This window comes from Macaca thibetana, chromosome 4 (assembly GCF_024542745.1).
Source record: "Macaca thibetana thibetana isolate TM-01 chromosome 4, ASM2454274v1, whole genome shotgun sequence".
In the NCBI taxonomy this organism is placed as follows: domain Eukaryota; kingdom Metazoa; phylum Chordata; class Mammalia; order Primates; family Cercopithecidae; genus Macaca; species Macaca thibetana.
In genome coordinates this window covers 106,022,266-106,043,922 of record NC_065581.1, presented here as the reverse complement: position 1 = coordinate 106,043,922, position 21,657 = coordinate 106,022,266, and the positions used below count along the sequence as shown (strand labels likewise).

General features: G+C 50.6%; 1 protein-coding gene across 4 annotated transcripts in view; it reads left to right on the top strand.

The window, feature by feature from the left end:
- Window positions 1-21,657, top strand: part of SYNJ2 (synaptojanin 2) — a 117,852-nt gene that overhangs the window by 46,597 nt on the left and 49,598 nt on the right. For all 4 annotated transcript variants that reach the window (XM_050786692.1, XM_050786693.1, XM_050786695.1 and 1 more), the window contains exons 3-5: window positions 121-391; window positions 4,764-4,989; window positions 14,228-14,311. In XM_050786692.1, the coding sequence (XP_050642649.1) occupies window positions 121-391; window positions 4,764-4,989; window positions 14,228-14,311 (581 nt within the window). The remainder of the gene's footprint in view (window positions 1-120; window positions 392-4,763; window positions 4,990-14,227; window positions 14,312-21,657) is intronic.

Sequence of the window (21,657 nt, the reverse complement as noted above, 5' to 3'; positions counted from 1 at the left end):
CAGGTGCACAGACGTTGCCTTCCTGGCTGCGGTTGAACCTGGGCTCCGTTTGTCCCCTCGGAGCTCCAGGCAGCCAGACTGGCTGCGACCCTGAGCTCTCCTGTCTGATTTCCTTTCCAGGTGGCACGTCTCTGAGCTTCCTGGTGTTGGTGACAGGCTGCACATCTGTGGGCAGAATTCCCGATGCTGAAATCTACAAAATCACCGCCACCGACTTTTACCCTCTTCAGGAAGAGGCCAAGGAGGAGGAACGCCTCATAGCTCTGAAGAAAATCCTCAGCTCGGGGGTGTTCTATTTCTCGTGGCCCAACGACGGGTCTCACTTTGACTTGACTGTCCGCACGCAGAAGCAGGGGGACGACAGCTCTGAGTGGGGGAACTCCTTCTTCTGGTGAGGCCCTGGGTCCCCTGCAGAGGGTGGGCCCTGGTTGGCACCTGAGGCCTTGACCTCCACTTGCACCACCCCCGGGTTATGGGGCACCCCTGGAGAGTTAGGACCCAGGCCTGCTCTCAGCACAGTGAGAGGAAAGCTAACCCTGAACTCACCGCCACCCCGACCCCTGACCTCAGGGAATGTGTTCAATGTAGATTTGGAAAAGAAACCTGGTCCAGGCATGGTGGCTCACGCCTGTAATCCCAGCACTTTGGGAGGCCGAGGCAGGTGGATCACTTGAGGTAAGAAGTTTGAGACAAGCCTGGCCCACATGGCTAAACCCCATCTCTACTAAAAATAAAAAAAAATAAATGAGCTGGGCGTGGTGGCGGGTGCCTGTAATCCCAGCTACTCAGGAGGCTGAGGCAGGAGAATCGCTTAAACCCAGGAAGCAGAGGTTGCGGTGAGCCAAGATGGTGCTACTACACCACCCTGGGCGACAGAGCAAGATTCCTTCTCAAAAAAACAAAAGAAACAAACAAAAGAAACCCTGTTCCATAAGTAAAAAATCTAAGAGCCGACGTCTGCCGAGTGCTTCCTCAGTCCCGGCACCGAGCTCTGTGCTTCTGCCTGGATTCACTCAGTCTTCTCAATTATGGTTACCTCCAGTGTGTAGCTGTTTACAGCTGATGTTTATAAAGCACTGTGTTCGGGTCACCATGCTAAGATCTCTCTGCTGGTAATAACTCATCCTTATAATAAAAACCTTTATAATAATTATGCAGAGGCTCTGTTACCCCATTTTACAGATAGAGAGACTGAGGCATGAATAGTCGAGGGAATTTTGCCAAACTCCACACACTTAGTAAGTGGCAGAGCCAGGATTTGAACCCAGGCATTCTGGCTCCTGGTCCCAAGCTGGTAATCACAACGCTAAACCAATCCCGTCAACGGGAAAGCTGAGTCACACTGCCCAAGGGGACTTGTAGCAATGCACTAAGACTAGTCCCGGAGCCCAGGTGAAGGCGGCTGGATTTCTGTATATTTAAGATCTCCTGGTGCTTTTCACTCCACAGCAGGACAGAGACAAGAGTGGGACAACCCTGTAAATATGTAAATTATCTGTTGCCCTTTCTGGACATAATGCTGTTTCCGTCAGTTCGCACTGATGCCTAGAGATGCTAGGAAGAAGCAAAAGTGAGGAAAGTCCTGCCGTGGGAGTGGTTCCAATGAACCTCATTTAATGTAATGTTTTAGAATCCAGTGTCTGCCTTTTGAAGCTATATCAGTTTTCCCAGCTCTGAGACGGGACTCATGAGGTTTACTTCTGACCTGTTTGTGCCTCTCTCCCTTTGCCAGAGGCATCCATAGGTTTTCATCTGGCTTTGGTGCTTTGGATGCCACACAAGTGAATTCCTGACTTCTGGGAGAAGGGGACCCTCCCCACATCCCTGTGTCCATCCCAACACTCCCCACCCCCACATCCTCTTTGGTTCTCTGGTATTGTGGATATTTGGCACCAGTGATGTGCTCAGACTTCAAAATGAATGTGAATCAAGGCTGGGCGTGGTAGCTCACACCTGCAGTCCCAGCACTTTGGGAGGCCGAGGCAGGCGGATCACCTGAGGTCAGCAGTTTGAGACCAGCCTGGCCAACATGGTGAAACCCCATCTCTACTAAAGATACAAAAAAATTAGCCGGGCGTGGTGGTACATGCCTGTAATCCCAGCTACTCAGGAAGCTGAGGCAGGAGAATCGCTTGAACCCAGGAGGCTGAGATTGCAGTGAGCCGAGGTCATGCCGTTGCACTCCAGCCTGGGCTACAGGGCGAGACTCCACTCAAAATAAATAAATAAACACTCCAGCTTGGGCTGGAGGGCTACAGGGCAAGACTCCATTTCAAAATAAATAAAATAAAATAAAATAAATAATAAAATCGTGAATCTCCTGCTGATCTCGTTAAAAATGCAGATTCTGGGACCGCAGGTCTGGGCTGGGCCTAGGATGCTGCATTTCTAGTAAGCTTCCAGTGCTGCTTGTCTGCAGACCGCAGGTTGATTAGCAGCCTCCGGGGTGGCATTTCTGTGAATCGCTAGTTCCATTGTGCAGGGCCAAGCATGTGCCCCAGAACTGTTACATGTTCCCCTAAAGGTGGCCAAGCTTAGGCACAGAGGGGCTGTGTATTATGAGGTATCTTTTTGTGGACGCCATGAACCTATTTTAAACCAGAACTGTCAGGTGAGCAGAGGTGAGAGCTCTCAGCAGCAGTGAGGGTCCTTGGAACCCCGAGGGGATCCGTGGTGGATCTGAATTGCACCAGCACCTTTGCAAATTCTCTTCCCTTTGCCAGCTCTGGCTGGAGGTGTGAGGGGCGCTAACAAAGGGAGGCAAAGGGGATTCACGAGGTGGGGGCTGAGAGGAGCTTGGGAAGGAGGAGCCCCATGGTGTTCCTTTCTGAAGGGAGAGGAGGAAGTCGCCAGCCTCCTCAGCTGTAACACGCTGGGGCGTGGTGTTTGGGCTCAGGGTGGAGCCCCCAGAACTGACCACAACTGAGTCACCACAGGCAGCGTGGTCCTGGGCTTGATCGCCTAAACCCCCACTGTTGTGGCGCAGTGTCTGAGGTCTGGAGACCCACAGCAGGAGTCAGATGGGGTCAACGCTGAGCGTGGCTGGCACGTAAGGGAGAGTGAGCAGCAGGGTGAACTCATCTTTCTGGGCTGGTAATTGATCACACTGACAGTTGCCTCCCAGTACAATCAGGTCCTGGGAGGAAACTCTTTGCGGGTCCTGGATATGAGCCATCCTCCCGCCAGAGGGCCAGGCAGTGTCACTAGAAACAGGGCTGATTTAAGGGTTGTCCCCTTGGCAAAAGGTTTCTTCTCCTGAGCCCTGGTGACAGTGGCCATAGCTGTGTAGGTGGCAGACTCTGGAATATTCTGGAGGCTTTGCCTTGATGCCACATGCAGATTTAATATATGTGTTTCAGAAGCTGGCTTATCATCTAAATTTGAGAGGGTGATTTGGAAGAGGGACATACGGTTTTGTACAGCAAATGCTTCCTAATCATCTTTTTTCAAGCAGAGGAGCGCTGTGGCCGTGCGACCTCAGAAGGGGTCAGACGCGGGCTGTGCTCCCTGTAGGGATGCATGTGGCTTTGGTCACAGTTGGGGAGGCTGACCTGAGAGCAGGAAGCTTGGAGAAGCCCCCTAGGACCCATCAGAGCTCACAGCACAGATTTCCAGCAATGAGAAAATGCTGCTGCTGTCTTTGAGGAAGGCTCAAGGGCAGGAATCGTGTTGCCTTTTTTAAACAAGTAGGGCACTGTGATCTAGATTCACTCAGTGCCCTGTAAGAGGGCATCTCCTGGAGATGGGTCCCCCTCCCTGGGAGGGAGTACGAGCCCTCAGAATGGTACCACTCAGGTCCCCTGGGTGCTGGAGCAAGGGGGCCAAGCCAGTCTCGGGGATGAGAGAACAATGTGGCCGCTTGCCGGTGCAAATGGTAACGTAGGGCTCCATCAGGAAAGGCTCAGGGTGAAGAACACGGGCTCCAAGCTCCATGACGCCACTGGCTGGCTTTGTGGCCTTAGACAAGCACTTCACTTCTCTGTGCCTCAGCTTCTTTATCTGTAAAAGGGGGTCACTGATGATACCTTTCACACAGGGTCACTTCAAGGGTGACATGAGTTAATCCACCCCAAAGTACATAGAATGGGACTTAGTGCACAGGATAAATGTCGGCTGTCACCCTGTCATTATCATCATGGACTCCAGAGCCTAGAACAATCCACTAGGCATGGAGAGGGAATGCTTGAACTTTCATTACATTTTATTTTCCTCGGATCTTTTTAAAATTTATTTTGGATTGCTTTGTAGTGCTCCCGTCATATTCATCTCACGGTACATGTGTGTGTATATATGGATAATTTAACTGTTCCCATATTTAATGCGATTTTAATCACTTATTTATCATGATTTAATAACAAAAGATGATTAATGTTTTACCGATGGGGCCTGCGATGAAAACTGTAGGGCCCACGGTGCTAACCAGAGGCCCCTTTGTGATTCCCCGAAAAGTGCACCCTGGCTCTCTCTCCAACTTTGCTTCCATTTAGCGACAGTGACGACCTGATAGTAGCTTTGGGAAAGGACTCCCTGGCCATCCTCCTGTACATGACACAGTGGTCCTGCTATTTGAGATCTCTTTGAAGCACATGAGCTTCCCAGATCTGTACAGCCGAAGTTCAGAGTCCACTGGGGAGCAGCATGCATTTGCTGACCCAGAATGCTGCACCGTGCGCCCCCCAGTTCCTCAGCCACACTCGCTGTCCAGGCAGCATGTACTGGAGGATGTCAGGTGACCGGAATTGGTGTGGGGCTGTGTTTTGCAGGAACCAGCTGTTGCACGTGCCCTTGAGGCAGCACCAGGTGAGCTGCTGTGACTGGCTGCTAAAGACCATCTGCGGAGTGGTGACCATTCGCACCGTGTACGCCTCCCACAAGCAGGCCAAGGCTTGCCTCATCTCTCGTGTTAGCTGCGAGCGCACAGGCGCTCGCTTCCACACCCGTGGCATCAACGACGACGGCCATGTGTCCAACTTCGTGGAGACAGAGCAGGTGAGTGCCCAGGCCCATCTGTGGCACCAGATGGTTCAGAGTGGCTGCAGCTCTTGCACGGCGCTTTCCACTTAGGGCAGAAGAGGCCCTGGCGTATTTGCAGTGGTCTCTGATCAGGCTCCCTCCTATAAGTAGAGAACAGCACGTGTAATTGGGCTCTGCATGAAAATGTGACCTCTGGTTTGCATGATGTATCCTTTCTGATTCACATCTCATGCTGGGAATATGCTGCTTAGCCAAGGTATTTTTAACAAAAAGGAACCGGGAATTTTTGGCATGGTCACGAAAGGTGGGCAGTTATTCCAAGGGCAGCTGACAGATGAACCAATTGGGTTTGAAAATTCTTTTAGGACACAAATAAGTAGATCAATACAATGGGAGATGAAAGAAGAAACCATTATTTTTTATTCTAAATCAACTGAAGCTTCTCCTGGAAGCCAGTATTAGCACCCTAGAGTTGTGAAATCTGCGTGTTAAGCAGCCGCTCCCATCCACTCCCCTAGAATATAGCCATCTGCTTAGTTTTTCCTGAAGTTTTTTCTAAATTCTGTTCTCATTCCCAGAGATGCTGTCTTACAACTTTTTAATTTTTGCTCTAACTTGCAATCTGTAAGATAAGGCCACCATGTGGAATACCAGTGGCGTAAGCCGTAAGAAAGGAAAGCCCTGGAAGGCACATGTAAAATACTCCTGCCAGGGCAAGCTCAGTGCCCTGTGTTTACTGAGTGAAGGTGTGGCTTTGCGTCCCTTCTCACTGCCGCTGCTGTGAGAGGAACGCCTTATGCGGACTTTGGCCACTTTAATCCAGCATAGGTTTGAGCACCTGCCTTTACTGTGTGGGACTTTCTGCCTGCTCCAGTGTTCAGAGGGTGGGTATGGAGATGGGAGGAGGCTCCTCTCGGAGTCCTCACTCGGAGGAACATCGGAGCAGGGGCCCTAACATGGGCAGCAGCTGCAATTCTGCTCATAATGTCTGCAATGTGGATATCAACGAGGCTGTTACATAAATATCTGGTTAAAAATGAGATTGCTTTTGGCATCTTCATCACGAAGTCTTTGACTGTTCCTATGTCTAGAATGGTATTGCCTAGGTCGTCTTCCAGGGTTTTTATAGTTTTGGGTTTTACATTCAAGTCTTTAACCCACCTTGACTTGATTTTTGTATATGGTGTAAGGAAGGGGTCCAGTTTCAGTCTTCCACATATGGCTAGCCAGTTATCCAAGCACGATTTATTGAATAAGGAATCCTTTCCCCATTGCTTGTTTTTGTCAGGTTGGTTGAAGATCAGATGGTTGTAGGTGTACGGCCTTATTTCTGGGTTGTCTGTTCTGTTTCATTGGTCTATGTATCTGTTTTTGTACCAGTACCATGCTGCTTTGGTTACTATAGCCCTGTAGTGTATTTTGAAGTCAGGAGGTGTGATGCCTCCAGCTTTGTTCTTTTTGCTTAGGATTGTCTTGGCTATTTGGGCTCTTTTTTGGTTCCATATGAATTTTAAAATAGTTTTTTCTAGTTCTATGAAGAATATCACTGGTAGTTTAATAGGAATAGCTTTGAATCCATAAATTGCTTTGGGCATTATGGCCATTTTAATTATATTGATTCTTCTTATCCATGAGCACGGAATGTGTTTCCATTTGTGTCATCTCCAATTTCTTTGAGCAGTGTTTTGTAATTCTCATTGTAGAGATCTTTCACCTCCCTCATCAGCTGTATTGCTAGGTATTTTATTCTTCTCATGGCAATTGTGAATGGGATTGTGTTCCTGATTTGGCTCTCTTCTTGATTGTTGTTGGTGTACTGATTTTGTATCCTGAGACTTTGCTGAAGCTGTTTATCAGGTTAAGGAGCTTTTGGGCTGAGACTATGGTGTTTTCTAGATAAAGAATCATGTCTGCAAACAGGGATAGTTTGGTTCCTCTCTTCCTATTGTGATACCCTTTATTTCTTTCTCTTGCCTGATTGCCCTAGTCAAAACTTCTACTACTATTAATATGTTAAATAGGAGTGGTGAGAGAGGGCATCCTTGTCCTGCGCTGGTTTTCAGCTTTTGCCCATTCAGTATGATGTTGGCTGTGGGTCTGTCATAGATGGCTCTTATTATTTTGAGGATTGTGGATCTAATCAAACTAAAGAGCTTCTGCACAGCTGAAGAAACTATCAACAGAGTGAACAGACAACCTACAGAAAGGGAGAAAATTTTTGCAAACTATGCATCTGACAAAGGTCTAACACCCAGCATCTATAAGGAACTTAAACAAATTTCCAAGAAAAAAAAAACATTAAAAACTGGGCAAAGGACATAAACAGACACTTTGCAAAAGAAGGCACACACGCGGCCAGCAATCATGGAAAAAAGCTTAACATCACTGATCATTGGGGAAATGAGAATCAAAACCACAATGAGATACCCCCTCACACAAGTCAAATGGCTATTATTTGACTTGTGTGAATATTATTTGACTTATGTGAAATGAGATACCTCCTCATACAATAATGCCTATTATTAAAAAGTCAGTAACAGATGCTGGCAAGGTTGCAGAGAAAAAGGAACGCTTACACACTGTTGGTGGGAGTGTAAATTAGTTCCACCATTGTGCAAAACAGTGTGGTGATTCCTCAGAGACGTGTTCACAATAGCAAAGACATGGAATCAACCTGAATGTCCATCGGTGGTAGACTGGATAAAGAAAATGTGGTGCGTATACAGCATGGAATACTATGCAGTCATAAAAAAGAAATGAGATCATGTCCTTTGCAGCAACATGGATGCAGCTGGAGGCCATTACCCTAAGCAAACTAAGACAGGAGCAGAAAACCAAACACCGCACGTTCTCACAAGTGGGAGCTAAATGATGAGAACACACGGATACAAAGAGGGGAACAACACACACTGGGGCCTATCAGCGGGTGGAGGATGGAGGGTGGGAGGAGGGAGAGGATCAGGAAAAATAACTAATGGTTGCTACTAGGCTTAATACCTGGGTGACAAAATAACCTGTACAACAAACCCACATGACATGAGTTTACCTGTGTAACAAACCTTCACATGTACCCCTAAACTTAAAATAAAAGTTAAATATGTAAAAAGAGGAGAGAGAGAGAAGCTGTGGCCCAGCCGGGTGGTTTCCTCTTTTCTGGCTGACGTCTGCATGGAGAGAGTCCCTTCCTGCCCCGCTTCGTTACTACTTTCTTTTTATTTTTAACTTTTATTTAAAATACTGGTTTTGGATTTCAACCAGTATTTTAAGACTTGGGGTCTCATTTATTGCATCTCATCAAGTAAGTCCCTGGGAACCACTGTCCTTTAGCATCACTGTCCTTCCTAAAGCACTGGACATTCTAACACGGAAAATGAAAGCAAACTGCATGAGTGTCCTGGGACTGCCCGTAATAAAGTACCCCAAACTGGGTGGCTGAAAACGCACACTTATTCTCTCCCAGTTCTGGAGGCTGGAAGTCTGCAGTCCAGGTGTCGGCAGGGCCGCTGTCTCTTCGAAGCCCCCCAGGGAGGACCCTTCCGAGCACTGCTCCCAGCTCCTGGTGGTCCCTGGCAAGCATCTCTGCATCTCTGCCTCCGTCTTCATGTGTCCTCCTCTGCCTGTGTCTCTCTAGGACTCCAGTTATACTGGATCAGGGACCCACCCTACTCCAGCTGTCCTCATCTTAACCCGTTACTTCTGCAAAGACCCTATTTCCAAACAAGCTCTGAAGTACTAGAGTTGGGACTTCACCATATGGTTTTTGGAAGGGGCACAGCTCACCCTGGGATGCGGATGCCAGCTCCTGTTAGAGGACTGTGCTTTATAGGCAGCGCCTGTGGCCCCGTGAGAACTCTCGCTGCCGTCTTTGCTTTCTCACTTTTACAGACCAGCAAGCCCTGCCACAGACCAGGGTGGGCCTTGGCTCCAGCCACGTCGTGTCGTGTGCCTGCTGACTGGCGTTTGTCTCCTGTGTTGCCAGCTTGCTTGTTAGAGCTCAGAGGCAGGGATCTTGCCCCCATATCTCCTGAATCTCCCACCTCGGGCGGCCTGGCAAGGCCGTAGAGATGTGAACAGCCTGCCCTTCCAGCTCCTGGGGTACACCCCGATGCTGCTGACATTGCCTCCACCTCCCTTGTCGGGGCTGGGGAGGGATTTCTTGGCTCCCATAAGTCTTTGTGGGCTTCCTAGTGTGTGGTTTTTGTCCCTTTTCGTCCTCTGGGCTAGACAGGGCTGCTGTCCATGAAGTCCCCACCCAACCTCATGCCCAGGAGCAGCAGTGATTGACAGACAGCTGGGCACCACCACCTGCCGCTCACCCATGGATGCAGCAGCTGCGGACGCTGCCCCCGCCCCACCTAGAGAGCGTAACTTAACCCCAGTGACTTTGTTAACAAGAGACGCATAGCGGGGCCCTGGGAAGGTGGCCCTGCACCCACAGTAGCTCTTGGTTGGGTGCTTATGTTTCAGGCTGTGCTGATGAGCCTGGAGGTGCCCGGGCTGGCCCATCCATCGGAGACCCCGGACAGCCTGGCTACCCAGGAATGGGAGCCATCACTTCCCAGCGCTGAGTCCAGGGTTGTCCGCGTGGGCCTTCAGCAAAGCCTGACTGAGCCTGCCAAGTCCCCGGCTCTGCTCCTGGGCAGATGGGCACGGGGAGGCAGTGGTGGTGTAACGGGGGCACAGCAGGAGTGGGACAGGTGAAGCTGGCCCTGGCAGGCGCTGCTGCCCTTCCAGGTGGTACTTGTGATAGGTGGTGTTCAGCTAGTGACCCCTGCCTGGAGGGCGAGGGGAGGCACCGCAGAGCCAGGGCAGGAGAAGCGTGTGCTGCACGCAGCCCAGGCAGGAGGGGCATGGAGCAGAAAGAAACACAGGTGAACCGGAGGAGCAGAGAGGGTTCATGCTTCCTGCACACATGGGACCAGGACACGGGCCTGGTGGGGGGTGAGCATTCCTCCAAGCCAAACAACACAGGTGTGACAGCCCCTTTTCTAAAACATTATGGAGACAGGAGGAGCAGAGATGGCTGCAGGGAAGTGACTGTTCCCCAAAAGCAAGAAACTCATGTTGCCTCACTTGTATATGCTAAGGGAACCCCTCGCTTTCTGTCTCTGGAGTCACTGAATATTTTTATGTCACTTGATAGCAGTACAGATGCTTAGGTTGATCTAAGTTCGTTTTTAAAACACAAAACACATCTTTAAGTGGAACGCACAGTTAATATGCTCCTGTGAAGTGGCAGCCCTGCGGCGCTCCCTGGCTCCGCAGCCACCTGCTGAGGACGGTTCTTCTAGGATGAGTTGGGAGAGTGGAGCAAGGCTCGGCCTGCAGGTCCTCGCTGAGCTCAGGGAAGCAGCCCTGTGAGGATTGGGCTGCCTGGTCTGCAGGGGAATCTGCCTGGGACCCTGTTGAGATTCACCTATTTCAGATGCCAGTGATTTGCTGGGATTCTGGGGAGGTCCCTCGGGGAGCCTGGCACATCCTACCCCCTTGAGTTTGCAAAGTCACAGCTGAGGGCCTGTGTTGGGACCGTGTCATGAGCCCTCCATATGCATCTCGCAGCTTTGCTTATGGTACAGGAGCAGACTGTCTGATGCTTCTGAAGACCTTTACCATGCTCCTATGGACAGAGTCGGGTAGACTCATTCTGGTAGCACAGCGTGGCCTCCCCGTCCAACTGACAGCTGAGGAAGTGGCAGGCTCTGCGTCTCAGTGGCCTCGCCCCAGGGTGCAGGGAGCAACTTTGAGGAAATGAGTGCTGAGCCTCCAGTAGGAAGGACTGTGCTGGGGAGGCAGGTCAGCCCCTTATGGTGCCGCCTGCAGGTCACACTGGCCTAGGGCCCCTGCAGAGGAAACAGGATCCCCCAGCCGGGCCTGCTGGCCATTATTGGAGCGTGCGCACAGCGATGCGGTCATCGTCTGGCAAACAAATGGTAGGACCAGACCGGGAGCAGACTGGCTCCCTGTGGTGGAGATTCTTGGCAGGTGGATCAGCTTCTCAGGAATTAATTCTCAGGGAGCCAGAAAAGGGGGGCCCTGTGGCACCCTCCGCTTTTGCTTTGGTTTAACATGTTTCTTAGGAGGAATAGATAATTAATCTTCCTTCCCCAAGGCAGGCTGTGTGTGTGTGTGCGCGGGTTGTATGTGCACAGTGTGTGCATGGTATGTGCATTTATGTGTTGTACATGTTGTATGTGTCATGTGCGTTTGTGTAGGCATGTGTGTGGCGTGTGTGCCGTGTGTTTGTCATGTGTATGTGTGCAGTGTGTGCATTTGTATGTTGTATACACACGTATGTGGGTGGTGCATGTGTTGTGTGTGTGCATGCACACATGTTGTGTGCATGTGTAGATAGCATCTCAGCCTCCTTGGGAGGAAGCCTTGAGTCTTTTTGGCTCTGCTGAGTCATAGCTGGTGGGCTTGCTCTGCAGTGCTGACTCACCACGCAGAAAAACAAGACAAAAAGTCCCCTCAGTCTATTAAAAAAAAAAAAAAAGATGTAAGATAAATATTTGGCTCTTCAAGATAAGGCCACTGACTCATTCAGGGAGGTTAGGATGACTGCGTGTCCTCCCAGGAATGCAGACTTAGAGATAATTGGTTTGTAGACACTGTATCTGGAAGTAGAAGGTCAGCAGAAAGCCTTTCAGATAGAAGGTATATGCACACCTGTGAGTTTTCCTGCCTCGTCCCTCTCTTTTTATGGCCATTAGGTTTCTGTTCCCACTGCTCTGGAAGTGTCACTCAGGGTCGCCCTCTGGCTGCTCAGTCTGGGATCTAGGCACTGGCCTGGCCTCATCACAGCACTGGCATGGGCCTCCGTCTTTTCCGTATGTGGCCCCACTGCTCTTCCTGGTCTCCCTCCCACGTGTTGTCTGTTCCTTCTTGTATCCCTCCTTCCTCCCAGGGCCCAAACTCTCTCCGATGCCAGCAGGTGCCCTTGTGCATACTCATAGCGTCAGTGCCTCTGGGGAAGAGAAAACAGCTTTGTTTTTGAGTGGCTACTCTGTTGGGACTACACCCCCTCACTTACTCCTCAGAGCTCATCCCTTCTCAGTGCTCAAGGTGACATGAACTTCCTGTAGAGAGAGGGAAACCAAGGCTGAGGATGGCTAAGTAATGTGCCCAGGGCCACCCTGCTGGGCAAATGGGGGTTTGCAAAGTGGCAGTCAGACCCAACTTGTGCTAATACCAGAGCCCACTTTCTCTCCTGCTTCCACTCTCTGTCCTGCCTCCCCACCCCAAGAGCCCTCTGTCAAAATGGCATCTGTGAGGTGAGACATCACTTCTTCGCTGGTGTTAAAAGTTGTTCACCCAGAATGGAAACGGATCACTTGCATTTGACGGTCTAGTTATGCCCATCGCCTTGGGAACAAAGAAGGCAGTCCTGGTGATAGGATGGGGTGCAGATGTCGCCTGCTTCCCTGTGGAGGACGGGGTGGAAAACTTTCTTCTTGCTCCAGTGTGGGCAGGGAGGGGCATACAGAGCACTGATGACCCTCGGTGTTTTCAGAAGCTGGTTCTGGGCAATTCTCAGCTTGGGAGGAGCCTGGTATGATGCTGGAAGTGGCATTGTTAGCACATGGCAGTCAGAGTGAAGGGAGACATTCCTCAGCGTAAATAGATCATGGGCATTGGTTTTTGTTGTTGTTTGGTGGTTTTTGGATCTCGCTCTCTTGCCCCAGCTGAAGTGCAGTGGTGCAATCATAGCTCACTGCAGCCTCGTCCTCCTGGGCTCAAGTGATCTTGCCTCAGTCTCCTGAGTAGCTGGGACTACAGGCATATTCCACCATACCCAGCTAACTTTTTAAAAATTGTTTTTGTAGAGATGGGGGTCTCACTTTATTACCTAGGCTGGTCTTGAACTTTTGGGCTCAAGCCAGCCTCCCACCTTGGCCTCCCAAAGTGGTGGGAGTATAGGCGTAAGCCACCGTGCCCAGCCTGGATATTGTTAAACATTGTCTTTACATACAAATGTTGGCCTAGTTGGTTTCTTTTCCAGGAACCTGGGGCTATGCAGGGCACACACGTCAGTCAATTGTGTATACCTAATTTCATGGTAGCCAACTATGTCTGCAGCCGTTCAAGCAACCTGCTATTTTATTCTGTTTTGTTAGTAGAAGAATGGAGTATAACAACTTTGCTGGTACTCAATACCTGGAAACAGCAAGTTCTTAACACACACTTTTTCCCTTTGAAGATTAAAGGATAGAATTCTAGTTTGACAACATAGATACCAGGCTCCTGTTATTCCTGTGGTCCAGGGAAACAGTGGCTCTAATTTTCAGGTCCTCCACTGCAGAATGACTCATTCCTGCATGATCTGAGCGTGATCTCGCCCGTATGGAAAGCTACCCTGTAAGGGAGCAGGGCGGTGAGGAAAGGCAAGGACCACAGCAGCGCCCGGGCCACCCTGCCAGACCAGGCTAGAGTTGCACAGATAAAGGCCCCGCATCTGATAAGTGCCGCGGCCTGCCCCTGCTGGCGCTCAGGATCGTACTTCTTGTCCTTTTAAAACTCCCTTGCACTCCAGCGTCATTGGAGGCCTGCAGGCACACTCTGAAATAGCTGTATGTGTGGGTGGGGAGGAGATAGATGTCTTAAAGTGTAAGGATCATTTCTTTCTCCGCAGGTGCTGTCACACTGGAAGCTTGTGGAAACCGTGTTGTGTGTGTTAACCGAGTGGTGTTTTAAGAACACAGTGGGGCAGGGCCAGGACCAAGTATGAGGTCAAGTTGAGTCTTGTATTGTCAAGTACAAGACCGGCTAGCACAGTCAGCGAGGTCTTTTGGCTATCACTGGTGCATTTTATTTCATTCAGTCCTTTTCTCATAGCTCTCTGCTGCTTAGCTATTTGCCAAGGTAAAAATAGAGGGCTCTAAGGAAGGTTACATTCCAGAGCACATCGGCTTCTGTTCATACAGGGGGCGGCGGAGGGCTGTTGCTGAGATTTTCAGGGTGGTGATAAGGTTGTGCCCTAGAAGTGTGAATTCCCGGAGACCCTGGGAGGCCCCAACCCCCAGCAGACCCCCTCCTCAGAGGCTGGTCGACAGCCAGTATACCCACCCAGCACCTGGCCAGAGGTCAGGGCGCACTGCCAGCCATGTCGGGTGGGGGAGCAGAGGACGCAGGAGTCCACCGTCCGCCCTTCATTCTGGCTGGTGTCGGGTCACAGGCGGCCGGATCCCGTTACCCAGCCCAGGACATTCGGTTTCATTGAAGAATACCTTTCCCTTTCTGTTTCCTTGTGCCACAGACGATTTACATGGACGATGGAGTGTCATCTTTTGTCCAGATCAGAGGCTCCGTTCCACTGTTCTGGGAGCAGCCAGGGCTTCAGGTAGGTCGTGAAAAAACTTAAATGTCCCCTTGTGATGTTGTCTGCCCTGCCCTTCCCTTCAACAGCTGGGGAAGATTTCTTTTAACATGTTCCTTTCATGGCATAGTTTCCAGTCTTTTTCCTTAGCCCTGTTGTGTTGAGCTGAGCTGTCAAGATGTGCACATGTGTGTGTGTGTGTGCATGCGTGCATGTGTGTAGAAAACACAGACACCACTTTGTTGCTTCTGGTCGGCAAGGGTGCTGTGTGAAGCCGCTGACTCGGGAACAGTGCTGTGGTGCCTGCTGAGTGGGTGCCGCGAAGTGAGCTTGGGTAGCGCTGCCTGAGGTTAGACCCTGAGTTCGGTGTACTGAGGACGTTTCTGAGAGCCGTGACTCTCATAAAGGGCTCCGGGAAGGCTCTGTGGCTGCGTAGGGCTGGCACTCGGTGCTGCCTGTTGTGGGGCCACGTGAGACTTCCACAGCTTTCCCGTGGTTTCTAAAAATAGCCCTTGCCGTCCAAAGCTGGGCTCTGGTCAGTGCCAGAGAGATCTGGCATTCTTTCTCCTGGGAAGAGCACAGGGTGGGGATACATTCCAAGAACACATTTGTCATCAGTGGAATGGCATGCTGCCTCCTTCACCAGGGTCTCTAACAAGGTGGGTTGTGGGCCGAGTGGACTGGAGGGGCCTCCCCACTAATCCCCAGTCTTCCTCCCTGCCCCAAGGGGACGTGGGTGCCTTCAGAAAGCCTCTTGGCCAGGGCCTTTGTGGCCTCTTGGCTCTTCTTACCGACAACTCTCGTGTGACTGCATTTGGGTTGCCAGCTAGTGGCTAGCAGGGCCCAGAGTGCCATCTGCCAGGTGCCAGGGGTTGTTTGACAATGCTGGACTCAGGGTCCCCTGTCTTGGGTTCAGCTTCTTAGCCTCGCCCTTGACTTGACCCTGTGCCCGGAGCAGGTGAGTCACTTGTCCCCATGGCTGTCAGCACGGTGCGCTGACAGCATTGGTGAAGTTCTGGGTCAGCCTGGGCAGTGAGATGGATGAATGGAGGTCCCGTTTAGGCTCCGTGCTCTGGTAGGGGGAAAAGGCTTGATTAACATTCAGTCTTTCCACTAGAAAGAGCCCACCACAGTGCACGAGATAACTGACAGCCTCCAGAGAAATGCTCCTGAGGACAGCAGTGACACAGAAATTCCTCCGGAGGGCTGCCCAAAGGAGGTTTATGGAAAAACAGCTTTATTGAAATATAACTTACCCATTTAAAGCCTACAACTTGGTGTTTTTACTGCATTTACAGTGTTGTGTGACCACCACTGTAATCTAATCGTAGAACACTTTGATCACCGCTAAAAAACTTCGTCCCCATTAGCCGTCTCTCCCATCCCCTCCAAGTCTCCCTCAGGCCAACTCGCCTGTTCATCTGCTGTCTTTATCTATAGATTTCCCATTCCAGACATTCCAAAAGAGTTTTTGAAACCTGATTTTCTTTAAATATGGAGTTTTCCTTTGGAAACTTCTGGAGCTCTGTATTCAGGAGAATGAAAGAATTGATCGAATGAGTCGAATGAGTATGGCACGAAAAGGAGATAGGGAGACCGTCTTGTGTTTCATGTAAAGTTTGTAAGAAATCCAAAAATTAGGGCGATGGTCATGATGGACTCTTAGAATTTGGGAATGACCTTTTGGAATTCATCCATTCCACCCTGTGACTCTCAGTTCAGCATCCTCCTTTTTTTTTTTTTTTTTTTTTGAGGTGGAGTCTCACTGTGTCGCCCAGGCTAGAGTGCAGTGGTGCAATCTCGGTTCACTGCAACATCCACCTCCCGAGTTCAAGCCGTTCCCCTGCCTCAGCCTCCCGAATAGCTGGGACTACAGGTGCCCACCACCACGCCCAGCTAATTTTGTTGTGTTTTTAGTAGAGATGGGGTTTCGCCATGTTAGCCAGGCTGGTCTCGAATTCCTGACCTCAGATGATCCACCTGCTTCAGCCTCCCAAAGTGCTGGGATTACAGGCGTGAGCTACCACACCTGGCCAGTTCAGGGATCCTTCTTCCAGGACCCCCAAAGGGCTGTCCTCCAGGCCACGGCTGGGGATGATTCTGACTCTTGGTGAGTTCCTCCTGTATTGCACTGCTGCGTCTGTCCAACTCTAGAGTGTTTTGGGGTGTGCAGGAATAAATCTGATTCTTCTCCGTGTGACTCACCTTCAGCCCTTGGAGGGAGTCTTCTGGTTCCCTCTTCTTCTTGTCTTCTCTAAGGCCTCCCAACTCCTTTGGCCACCTTCTCTCCTGTTTCTAAGACTCTCAGTGTTCTCATCTCCCTCATCTAAAAAATGACACTCCTTTTTTGTCGTTCCCCTCTGAGATTTCGTTTTGGTCTCCCCCTTGACCTTCGTGCTGCCTCAGATGTAGCCGGACCCGCCATGGGATGACTGTGCCTCGGTCTGTCAGGGGCCAGGAGCAGCGGACCCTGAGATCTCAGCTTTTTGGCAGCTGTTTCACCCTCTTAAATTCCTAACACGTGTGCTACACCAAAGCCTGCATGGTTTCTTCTTTTTGTTTTTGTTTTTGTTTTGTTTTTTGTTTTTGAGACGGAGTCTTGTTCTGTCACCCAGGCTGGAGTGCAGTGGTGCGATGTCAGCTCACTGCCACCTCTACCTCCTGGGTTCAAGTGATTCTCCTGCCTCAGCCTCACAAGCAGCTGGGGTTATAGGCACCCACCACCACGCCCGGCTAATATTTTTTGTATTTTTAGTAGAGACAGGATTTCATCACATTGGCCAGGCTGGTTTTGAACTTCTGACCTCAAGTGATCTGCCCGCTTCGGCCTCCCAAAGTGTTAGGATTACAGGTGTGAGCCATTGTGCCCGGCCTCCGTGGTTTCTTCAAAACAAGTTTCAGAAGGCTTTAGTGTTCCTTAATCTTATTAAGGATTTGCTAACCTTTGGGCCTAATACCTGTGTTTAGCCTCTAAACACCACTCATCATCAAAGAGAGATGAAGTCATCTTCAGAGGGGGCCAGGAGGGTGGCGGGAAGTGGTGGTCTACCATCACTGGCTTCAACTGTCACTATCAAGCCTAAGGCCGCTTCTGGTTATTTTTCTCCGCTTTGAACTTTTTCTCTTCCTTCTTCGCTTAGGTTAGATGAAAAGTGCAAAGATTTTGGTGTGAGTAGCTTGCATATTAAGCTGCAATGCTGTCCCTTCTTGATGGCTGCCGTTGGAAACCCAGGAGCCTAGCAGGCTGGTGCAGGGGTGGGCAGAAGGTCGTGGATGAGGATCTGTCTGCATGTTTTCCCAGGAATGGTGCTTTCAGTATTTCCTGACTCCATTTCTAGCAGCCGTGTACCTTTAATAAATTTCATTTTTACTGTGTAAATGGGTTGTGCAGTTTATAAATAGCCACATTGAAATTTTACCCTTAAAGCGAATTGCTCCCTAGTCTAGCTAGTTCAAGAATCTATTTATGATCTGTGTCTGTGGTTGACAACTTTGCTTCCCTGGTCATTGTAGAAGCTTCCTCACCCTAATATGCCTGTACAGACACGTGCCTTGCCAAGGTGAGTTCAGTCTGTCTTTTGAAGTTTCCTGAAACTGAACCAAATGGAGGAGGATGCTGAGTAGAGCAGACCTCTCTTGCCCTACCTTCGCCTCCTCCCTGCCAAGTTCATGGAGTTGTGGCACTGGATGGGCACGTTTATGTGTTTGTACCTTTATTTGTTCCAAAAAGGACACGAGATGGCTTGTAGTATAATAGTTTCAAAAATAAGTGAAGAGGTCCGGATGAAGGGAAAGAGTCGAATTGGTGCCCACAGTGCATGCCATGGGTCTCATGTGCGTGGGAAGGAATCTGACACTTGTTCCAAGCTTTCCCACAGCCACCACAGAAAGAACCACGGTCACAGCCAGTTTATGACAGTGACTCAGAGCACGAGCTTTGAAGCTCTGCAGACCTGGGCTCAAATTCAAACTCTGGCTCCTCCGCTTCGTAACCATGTTTATTTGAGAGGCTCTTGTCTGTGCCAAGCCTTAGTTTACTTTTCTGTAAAATGGGGCTAACAAGATCTCCCGTATAGCGTTCTAGAGAGGATTAAAGAACATAGTATACGAATTTGGCTGGGCGTGGAGGCTCACGCCTGTAATTCCAGTAATTTGGGAGGCCGAGGTGGACGGATCACTTGAGGTCAGGAGTTTAAGATGAGCCTGGCCAACATGGTGAAATCCCGTCCCCACTAAAAATGCAAAAATTAGCCAGGCGTGGTGGTGGGTTCCTGTAATCCCAGTTATTCAGGAGGCTGAGGCAGGAGAATCACTTGAACCTGGGAGGCAGAGTTTGCAGTGAGCCAAGATCATGCCACCACACTCCAGGCTGGTCAACAGAGTGCGACTCTGTCCCAAAAAAAAAAAAAAAAAAAATTAACACAGTATCTAGAACGTAAAAAGTACTCAAAATGGCAGCTGCTATTGATACTAATAGAAACAAATGATAACACCCAGGAGATAAAACCACCCGTGGCATCCGGAGAAGCGTGGTTCTTGGTGTCCTGAGCACTGAATGAGTTTCCTCCTGTCTTCATGGGGACAGGGACACCGTGAGATGTAGTGACACGAAGACAGCTTCCTGGGGTATCTTATCTCTCATCCCTCACAGACTCATGGTAAATCAGTAACCCGAGATGAAGCCATTTATTCATCCCAAACATTCACTGAGCATCTGCCAGGTGTAGGGGGCACCAGGGATCAGATACAGTCCCTGCCTGCAGGGAGCAGGGGGCAGGACATGGCAGTGTTGTGTAGATAGAGCCATGCTGGAGGAAGGGAGAGGCCCCCGGGGCAGCTCTCCCAGGCTGAGGGTGTGGGATGGGCTGCCCAAGGGTCCAAACTGGGGAGGGGTAAGGAAGAAGCACTCGGGCAAGGAAGGCAGCCCTTGCAGAGGGAACAGTGGGTGCAGGTGTTGTAACTCCTGATATCACAGTGATCAGGGAGTATCACTGGGTAACTTCTTGAAGTCCTGGGCATGAAGGGAATGGGAGGACAGATAGGAGAGGTGAGCAGGGCTGGGTCAAGGGCCTGTGGATGCTGCACTGAGGAGATTGCATCCCATACCAGCAGCTACTCAAGTAGTACTCCGCAACCTTGTTGCACAGAAGACTCAGCTGGGAAGCTTGAAAGATCCTGATACCCAGGTTGATACCATACACATTAAGTCACAATATCTGGGGCCAGGAGCCAGGCAGCTGTCCTTTTTGAAGACCCGTGGGTGACTCCAGTGTGTAGGAAAATATGGGAACCACTCGGTACTGTTCTGGCAAGCCAGTTTTATTGGGGTCAGACTGGGTACAGGGAGCTTTGGTTTGTAGCATTTGTCCATTGCTGTGGTGTAAATTCTGCCATCATGGCCAGTTTCAACCTACCAGCTTCGCATTGCTGAGCTCAGAGTTGGACCAGCTCGGTGCACAGTCAGCTTGCAGGCCTGCGGGAGCTGGCTCCAGCACACACTGAACACTGTGCTACAGGGCTGCAAGAGAGGTGGAGACATGATTAGACAGAAGTCTAGGAAGTGTTAGTTTGGAGGGGGATGGGAGGCCGTTGAGCTGAGATTTTTGGGTAGCCTTAAGTCGGGGTGCAGGGGAGAGGCGTGGAGGTACTGTCTGCGATCTTTGGGCCTCTTGAGTTCTGATCGAGACTCTGCTGGGACTCCCTTAGCCAGGAGTTCTCCAGACCCTGACTATCCTCATGGCTGTCTCCCTTAACTCGTCTCTGGTCTATAGGATTGAACTAATGACTTAAGGGGCCAGATAAGAGTAGCTGGCCCTTTGCCCAGAGGGGAGAAGGATGGGGTGAAGAAGAAGGGAAGCTGCAAAATGCAGTGACAGTGGTGGACCCTGCCCCCAGCTGCAGCTTCTGCCTGTGGCTTCTGACACTCAGTAACCTCAGGACTAGGTGACGCCAGAGAAGGTGGACGCTGGTCAGTGTCGGAGCGGGACAGAGGAGAGGAAGGATATGAGGCCCAAGAAACCCAGATGAAAGGGATGCATGGGGTGATGGGGGAAGGGTGAGCTCCAGACAGAACGTGAGGCCCAGCTCCCCCTCCACTTTTGCCCAAGGCCTCACTGTGTTGCCTTTCCTCCTGCTTAAAAGAAGCAGCTTTGGGTCATGACTCAGGGAGAGGCAGTTAGACAAGTCCAGTAATAGAGCTTGTTTAGGGGATGGAGGGACTCAGCCTGAGGCCCTGAGCTCAAGGAAGCAGCTGTGGCAAGCTGAGCCTGGTCACAGTGTCCCTGAGGCTCTGCAGGTGTGGACGTGCCTCTGCTGGTGTGCATGCAGCTCTGCAGGTATGGACATGGCTCTGCAGGTGTATATGCAGCTCTGCAGGTGGGGACATGCCTCTGCCCGTATGCACGTGGCTCTGCAGGTATGGACACAGCTCTGCAAGTGTGGACACAGCTCTGCAGGTGTGCACACGGCCCCTGGAGCTGTCTTCTTTGTTATACCTTCTACCCCTTCATGGGCATTTGCATCCTGAGCTGAAAGGGAACGTAACAAATCCAGAAATAAGTCAAAATCAGAGCTGCTCAAACTTCAGTGTGTGTGCGTAGGAATCTCCTGGAGGCCTTGTTAAAACACAGATTCCTGGCCCCACCCCGGAGAGTCTGGCTCAGCAGATCTGGGGTGGGCCCAGGACTTTGCATTTCTAACAAGCACCCAGAGGAGGTCCAATGACCATACTTTGAGAACCACTGGTCTAGACTTACAGATCCTTTCTTCCCATTTCCTGCTCTGGTCATTCACCTAGGGGTGGTGCTCCTGACTTCTTAGTGCTCCGAGGTAGAAAGGTTTGTTGTCAGCAGTGATATTGGACTAGCCACTGAGGGGATATTGACCATGCCTGTGACAGTTGGGCCCAGCCCTGTCCACACAGAATGGTTGTCTAAGTCCAGGATGAAAGACAGGCCCAAGGCCTCAGAAAAGATGTGCTGCAGCCCCTGTCCAGGCTGTGCCTTCTGCTGTGGGCAGCTGATTCCAGGGCGTGCCATATGCTTGCCACGTTCCCTGAGTCCTCAATGATGTGGTTGAGGGGACCCCATCATAGGCAGGCACCTCATTCCACTGTGCTTTGCTGCCTGCTCCCTGGACTCAAGGGCGTAGTTTCTGTCAAATTAATTTGCACTTGTGCAGACTTGTTAGGAACTTTGAAGTGCTTCTGGGTCTTTCCATGGGGGTCCTGGTTAAGTGTCATCACCCAGGGCAGGGGATTCAGCGTCTCCCATCCCTTTCCTGCCTTTCCACGATACTCAAAGGCATGATGACTCAGAGGGTGCTCAGTAACTGAGGAATGGACTGCTGACTGATAATGCAGTTTATATGTT